The following is an 8,092-nucleotide window of genomic DNA, read 5'->3' as shown; positions in this document are numbered from 1 at the left end:
CTTTTTATTGCCTCTTATTAGCTTTATTAACATTATTAATTGACTCATTTACTGGAGTGAGTTTAAACTTCAACAGTAATTAGGTACAAGGAGGCAGCAGCAACAAGGACTGGTAAAACATGGTTAGCACTCCTTTAACAGGGTCTATAGCCAAAACAGCGGTGTGTTACTCCTCTATTCTATTGTCATTGAATCTACCTTTCCAAAGGAGCACTATTAATCAGATACCAAGGCATGATCCTCCAAATGAGTGAGATTTGTGACAGTCCATTAACATGCATTATCATTTATTTTCTTTTAAGAGTGAGACTGCTAAAACTGAAAAGATTACCAATGCTGACACAGGTTTATGTAGTGGCGTGTTCGGTGCATGTCCTTCTATGTCTGGAAGGTTTATTGAATAGAGCTGTAAAACAGGAAGCAGTGGCAGGGGTCTAAAACAGCACTGCATTTTGATTCAATCCCACCCTTCATGCTTGAATAATTCTGCTGGGAGAGGTCTGACACCCACACAAGTCTTCAGTTCTAGGCCACTTCCTTACTCTGTCAGCGATTTGGGTCCGTCGTGCCCCACTTGCGACTGGAGTTGCAATGGTCAGTGTAGCCGCTGTGTGGAGGGACAAGCTGGCTGCACAGGCACCCCTATCACAGGCCTTGTGAAGTCACAGGGATCCTCCTGCTTCCTCTTCATTGTAGCTGAATACTTGCACATGTAGGTGAAACAGAGCCAACTTAGGGAAACTAACAGTTATAAAGTGGAGATACTGATTCTGAATATCTCATTTGCAGTTTTTGCTGTTGACTGTTTTGTGCTCCTGTTGACAGCCTACACACTATGCTGGATGGATTTAATGTAACTCAAAACAGTACTATGAGAGCTGGGAGCTCTCAAGTGCAGCAAATCCCCTGGTCTGGATTGCATCTACTCCAAAGGGAAGTTCGGCACAGACATGTACGGTACATGCACACGACATGCATGTGTTTTAAACACAGGAAGTAGAGAGTATATGTAAGGGAAGTCGTTTCTAGTTGGCCCATGCACTCAAGTTGAGGGGATCAGTGCTAGGACCCCTTAGTGAACCCCTCGCTTGTCACTGTCTCTTTCATGACATTGTCTGTGTCATTCTTCATGAGAACAGGCACCTCAGGTCTCCTCAGACGCTACAACACAAAGATATTAAACATTTGTATTTACAGACTTTCAAGGTGGTCACTTTACCCTCTTCCCACTCACTGTCTCAACGCTGAGCACAAACAACAAACGCAGCTCACTTTCAAAACATTTTTACTCTAATAATATGATAATTACATTCAAATTATTTCAAAGGAAGGCACAAAGATGTTTGAACACAGTGTAATACAAGTAGTCAATTCTAGAAACAACAACAGCGCTCTGTGCTTTCAGGGCATTGAAACTCTCCTTCCCACCCAGGCCTGTAAGACTGGGAGCAGGGGACGCAGTTGGCCTTCCCTCCCCGGTCTTCACATCCAGCCTGGGCAATGACAGGTGAACTGCCAGAGTTCTGGGGGTCACATAAAAAAGGAACACCAACACAAGAGGCAACTATAAGAAAGAACGCTCTGTAATTCTTTGGAAACCTTGAAAACTAGGAATACATGTGTAGTCCCGCTGCTTGTCCTCTGTACCAGTAAAACTAGAACAAAAACAAGGCATCCTGGGAGCATAATGAAAGGGGAGTGGCATATGTGATGGAACAGCTTCTAAACAGGAAGGAAAACGGATGTGATGGATATGGATAGTGGTTCAAATAATAAGGCAGTGGAATGGTTCATTTCTACTGGACAACACCAGTTATGGGACTTGAGTCATTGAAAGCACCAGAGTACTAAATATTACGACTATAATCAAAGTGTACCACCTCTATAACCAAGAAATGATGTCAATAATGCAGCTTTATGATATTATAGGTCAATGTCACTGACACATTTAGAATGCTATGTTTGTATGTCCCGTTAATATGAAGCCACCGCATCAGAGGTGTCTGAAATATGAAGCTCAGATACCTGTAATTGAACTTGACCTAGAGAATAAAAGAATACAGTTTTGTACCAAGCATGAAGTCAAAATGGTTTTCATCTGGAAACCAAAGTCACATGACCACAATATGGCAGCCATTTTAAGTTGCAGGTCAAAGTGAGTGTTCCATAGCACTGACATCATGAAGTCGGCACCTGCAGCGGTTCACAATGAGACCTTGGAGGGAGGCCTGTGCTGCAACACCATATTCTAAAGGGTACATGTCTATGGAACAGTTTCCTCGATGATATGAAAACCTTACAGAAAGGATGGAAAGTGCCCTTTCATGTGATTTACCCTGTGGGGCAGTGCTTTCTGTACTGACTGGTAGGACTGGTAGAAAAAGGGGATCCCGTGACTGCTGCAGATTCACCAGTCCCACCACATAGATGAGGATCCAGATTGAGAGACAAATTTAAAGCAGGTGCAAATTTAAGAATACATTATTTGGAAATGTTATTGTATAAAACTAGTAAAGAAACAACTTGATTCTGAGCAGTTACCCACAAGTTTTATACTGATAGCATAGGGGAAAAAGTCAAACAGACACAGAGAATATGCTAGCCTAGTGAAAAGGCAGTGAAAAATACAGCTGCATTAGAGGACAGGCCAGTGGAAGTGAAGGACTGGAGGGTTTGTAGCTGTAGTGGAATCTCTCTAAAACTCTGAGCAGCCCCTCTGCACTCACTCACTTGGTTTCCATACAGATCACTCTGCATCAAAAATGCTTTTCCAGCTTATTCAGCAGTTCTTGATAAAAGAGGTTTGATCTGGTTCCAGTTCCTGGAGTGATCCAGACCAGAACCCTTCAGCGATGCCTCTGACCCGTTCCAAGCAAAAAAAGCAACTCTGATGCAGGGGTCCAAAAGGGACCGTCAGCAATCTGCTCCGAACAACGAGCATTCAGTCAAAGCATTTATTAAGAAAGCTGCCCTGTGACTCCATTTAACACCACAAACTGCACATGACGTTGCCTTGCATTCAATTTGTTCTGTCTGCTGTGAGGCATCTCACTTAGCCTTCAAAAACTGAATGAGAATCAAAGTGGAGCAACTGAGACTCTCATCTCGAAACTCTTCTGAACTCAGTTTCTGTACTTGTGGTGAGTGTGACGCTTCTGAGACTGAAGCTGCGTTTCCACTGTCCAGACTGTGTTCTGAATTGTTCCAGTGGCAAGCGAAAAGGTTCCCAAAGGAGGATGGTCCAGCATACATCCATACGGCTTACAAGAGGCGAGGACAGGGCAGGCAGGGGCAGCAAAGCATTATCCACGCTGTCTCTGCCCAACAGCCTCCCATAGAGCAGCTTGGTTCTGGACAGATAACTGCAGTCAGGTAGAGAAGTGTGAGGCCAGCTTAAAGAGCAAGTAGCGGGGTTCCAAAAAATACAGCGTTACTCGTCCCCACGTGTTGCTACAACCGATTAAATAATGTACCTGTGATTTCTTTTCATTGGTAACATCCTGACAACTTTACACTTCTAACTCTAACGCTCTTTCCAAAATGTCTGCTCCAGTACACTGGGGTTTTGAGATCTGTCTTCTAAATCACTGCAGGGGAAAAAAAATATATATAACAAGTGCTCTGGCTTTTCTGTTCAATACCACATCGTGGATCATTATTGCAGTGTTACCTGATTGACAATGTGGGCAATAATCCTTACACTATCAGTGCACTAAGCAAACATTTTGAAAGGCGCTTTGAAACAGACTTTAAAGTTATAAGTAAAAAATGTGTTTACAATGAAAACAAATGGCAGTTAAACAGTTGTAGCAACACGTGGGGAACCCCGCTGCTTACTCTATAAGGGCTATGCAAAACATCACTTTTTATATGCTGATGACCAAATACCTTCTAGAAGCAGCAGTCTGTCCAGAATCAGGCAAAGCCTCCTGTCCATACCCGCCACATCCTGCAGTCTTGTGCAGATTAATGTGACAGTGGTTTGAAAGAGGCAGTGTAACTCCTCACACAGAGAGCCAGCCCACTTGAACTCTGCGAAACATCAGACAGACTTGTGCAGATTAATGTGACAGTGGTTTGAAAGAGGCAGTGTAACTCCTCACACAGACAGCCAGCCCACTGGAGCTCTGCGACACATCAGACAGTGGAGGCACAGCTTCAGTCAGTTGTCCCAGTTTGAGAAGTCGACCTCGCCTCCATCCCTAAGCAGGGCAGTGGATTCGCTGTCCTCTCCGGGGTCCTCGATGACCAGGTAGCTCCCCCTCTGCCTGCGCTGCTGGTACAGCTGACTAAGGCTCCAGCAGGACCCCAGGCAGGAGAAGAGCAGGGCGAGCACAGCGATGTAGAAACTCTCCCCGAACACGACGCGCAGATCGCCCTTCTGCTCCAGGTTGTTGGAGATCACTTTGAACACGGCTCCACTCAGGAACACCACGCACACGCACAGCACAGCTGGAACACACAGAGACAGGGTCAACTTTGCAGTGTGCAAGTGTGAGTGTGTACAATTTTTGTTTAACAGTCCACAGTTTTGTTTTGTGGAGTGGTACAGTTTGAATGGCAGGTCCTCATAAGGATACAATACTTGCCGTCTCTGTGTGCCTTTTTCTTGTGCCACACACTCTAATCCAATAATATCAAATTGTGTTAAACTGGCCCAGCTGGCTTTCATTATATAGAGACTTGTGACAGGATGCTATGCAATCAGATTAGTGCAGTGCTGTCCTCCTCACATGTCCAGTGATTAGCTTCTGAACTCTGACTAGTCACCTCTGCAAACAGGCAGAATAAGCATTCCTCAAGGCACAGTGTAAAGTGAGAGACACCTCCCACTGAATAGTCAGTGTGTGTCTCAGTGTCTTGGTTGCTGTGTCAGTGTCTCAGTGTATTACAGTACCTGTGGTGACATGCACATGCAGCTCAGTGTGTGTGTGTCTCAGTGCGTGTCTCAATGTGTGTGTGTGTGTGCCTCAGTGTATCACAGTATCTGTGGTGACATGCAACACACAGATAAGTCCTGTGTATCCATGTCTCAATGTGTGTGTATGTGTCTCAGTGTGCTTGAGTCTCACTGTGTCACAGTACCTGTGGTGACGTGCAGCATGCAGACCATCCTCGGCCACTTCTTGCTGCCCCCCAGGAAGTCGAAGAGGAAAGCCCCGCTGGAGACGAGGATTCCAGAGTAGCAGAGAGCGGCCAGGAGGATGAGGAGGTGAACCCCAGTCTTCTGCAGCGCCCCCAGCGGGTCTGAATCAGAAAGACAGCCTGTCAACTCGCTCCCACACACACACACACGACACAGGATCGGGGGGAAAGGAGAAGCTGGGGTGCAGTGTATACCTCTGTCAGAGACATTTCGGGACAGGTGCAGGGTGTAAGCCACTCCAAAGATCTGTGAGCCAGCCTCGTGTCCGCTGGTTATGTTGGAGACTTCGACCCAGTTGGGGTCGGCGATGGAGGTGCAGAGAGAGACCAGGGAGAAGCACTGTGACACGGCAGCGGGAGGCAGGCTGAGAGCCATCATCTGCAACAAGAGGAAGAAGAACAGTAACCTGGGGTTAAAGTGTGCTGTCACACATTCTTACATAGAAGCAGTTACAAATCAAAACAATGTCCTTAAGTTTTTGAAGCAGGGCAACACATGGTTAACAAGGTGAGTTTTTTTTTTTCTGGAGATATAGAGCAGAGCTGTCTTGTGTCCTGCAGCACACAGAGCTCATGTCGGAACAGTAGAAAAGCTGAATCATTTTCATTACAAACTATTATTAATACTGTCTGAACATGATCATTGATACCATGCTTATAACTGACCTTGTGGTCTGGAGGAGACAACTCCAGTCTACTTGAGTGATATCCTTTGAAATATGTGTTCATTATTGATTGATTTAAGATTATTTATTATATTGGTCAATTTGTTTTTCACTCCCCACTGATGTATGGCTAACATTCAGTTTTCAGACATCAATGTCATCATTACTAACTGTTCTGATATTATAATTGGAATACTTTTTTCTCAAACCTTCATCCCATAAATCAATCTATAAAGTGTATAAAAATAACTAACATGCTGTGCAATTGCATAATGAAAACTGCATATCAGTGCACAGAGTAATTTTACAAATGTTCTGAAAATATTAGCTTCATCTATTCTATTCAGTCTGTGCCTTGCTTACAAATGCTGCTGTCTGTCAAATAATTTCTCCAGACGGTTTGTGAAAGCTTTTTTGCAAGTGATACTACAGCTTTAAGACCAAGCATCAAACCATGCAGGGCTGGAAGTAAGACTCCTATTGCATAGCAGTTTCATCCATTCCAGGTTTTAATACAAGCCTGATTAGCTACAGTGTATAGGTAACAAACTCAGGCGTATCTTATTCAACTTCTTGTAAAACCAGGAATGGGTGAAACTGCTATGCAGTGGGAGTCTTATTGCCATCCCTGTCGTGCTAGATTAAATTAAATTTAGTGTGTTCCACTTATAATCGGTTCATATCCGATTTCTCAATCACAATACGGTCCTGTCAGGACAGTGGAAAGCACAAAATACACACACAAAAAAATACAAATAATAAATCAATGTCCTAATGTATGAACTAAGAGTGACCTACCTGCTTTCAGACGATAAAACAGTAATCTGAAACTGATGGGAGTACATAGTAAGAGCTTTTCAGTGCAGCTCTTCTTACCCGGAGATCGTTAACAGTTATGTGCTGCTGGCTCCCAGCTATCCCTCTGCAGCAGGGCTGGCTCCTGGCGAGCAGTCCTCTTAACAGGGCTTCAATGAGGAGCATGAGACCTCACTCAATTCCATCAGCTGTTTAATTGGTTCATTACATTATGAAAAGCACATGCGAGAACATATATATATATATATATATATATATATATATATATATATATATATATATATATATATATATATATATATAGAATCTTCCATTGGACCTCCCTAATTTTACTGCAGATGTGTTGTACACATGTCCCTCAATCATATATAAAAGTATGATGTCATTTTACTGTAGCCTTTTTTTTTTTTTTTTACTTACAGTAAGCTAAATATCAGCCCTATAGTCATTATATGCGATTTATGTAGATTTGCACCAACAGTAGTACAAAAACTTCCATTGGACCTCACACACATCTTTAAACAACGTGGAATCGTTCTTTGACTGTGTTACAATAAGCTATGTATGAAAGTGTATTTCATCGCTCCTTATATTCCAGTGCAGTTCTAAATCTCAGAGTGAAGAATTTTACTGATTGAAACATGGAAGCGATCTATACAAGTTAAGCGTCTGATAGCTTGATCGGCATTTCAAAAATGTCTGATAGCTTGACCGCAGTATTTCAAAACTTGCTGACAGCTTTCAAAAATGTCTGGATAGCTTGACCGCAGTCTAATTGATGCAATAGAAAAGAAACGGATGTTATTTTGAGCATAATTTCCGTATTGTTTAAATATTTTATATATTCTGAAGGATTGATATAAAACGAATACAACAATAAACACAAAAAAGAAATTGATCCAATTATGAATTAATATAACTAACACTGCAAATTAATCTACAGACTGCTACTGCCCCGTTATGCGCGTAAACAACAATCGCCTCGTAGTATCTGGGTGTTGAAACATTAGCAGATAATAATAATATAATAAAAACAATAAGAAGCGGTTGAGTGAGACTCACCTGTCTTGAACAAGACCGACACCGCCGCTGCTGCTCGAGACAGCACCGAACCGAGCCGATCTCTTGTGGCCCGATTCACTAAACCAGGGTGCAGCGTCCAAAACTAGATTCCAGTCCGGATTAGACGGGGAATTTGGAAGAGGATAGTTCCAGATGAGCGCCCATTCTGAACACAGCAGAGTGATCCCTAACCCGCGATGCAGACCTGTCACTGGGGTTGTTTACCGTTAGGACAGCCGTGCTTCCTGTTTCTACCGGAAGTTCTCCTCCTTCTTTTTCTTCTTGAAAGGGCGGCTGCTCGAATCGTTGTGCTTACAAAGGTACCACCAAATGTTCCTGTCAGGACATTGCACTCTGATTGGTTATCATATTATTGTTAAAAAAACAATGAATAATCCTCTCCC

The 8,092-nt window shown here is 43.2% G+C and overlaps 1 protein-coding gene across 2 annotated transcripts; it reads right to left on the bottom strand.

Moving 5' to 3' along the window:
* Positions 1–1,268: 1,268 nt before the first annotated feature.
* Positions 1,269–7,996, bottom strand: LOC117403540 (transmembrane protein 127-like). 2 transcript variants are annotated; one of them, XM_034005714.3, is made up of 4 exons: positions 7,689–7,996; positions 5,341–5,524; positions 5,086–5,247; positions 1,269–4,452 (listed from the first exon to the last, which is right to left on the bottom strand). In XM_034005714.3, exons 2-4 carry the CDS (start codon positions 5,522–5,524, stop codon positions 4,163–4,165), a joined length of 636 nt encoding a protein of 211 aa, XP_033861605.1. In that variant the 5' UTR covers positions 7,689–7,996; the 3' UTR covers positions 1,269–4,162. The 2 variants fall into 2 exon arrangements, with proteins under 2 accessions (XP_033861605.1, XP_058845553.1); XM_058989570.1 differs by lacking the exon at positions 7,689–7,996 and adding an exon at positions 6,609–6,768.
* Between the last annotated feature and the right edge of the window lie 96 nt (positions 7,997–8,092).

The sequence above is a fragment of the Acipenser ruthenus genome, chromosome 2 (genome assembly GCF_902713425.1).
Source record: "Acipenser ruthenus chromosome 2, fAciRut3.2 maternal haplotype, whole genome shotgun sequence".
Classification (NCBI taxonomy): Eukaryota; Metazoa; Chordata; class Actinopteri; order Acipenseriformes; family Acipenseridae; genus Acipenser; species Acipenser ruthenus.
This window is presented reverse-complemented; position numbering and strand designations above follow the sequence as displayed.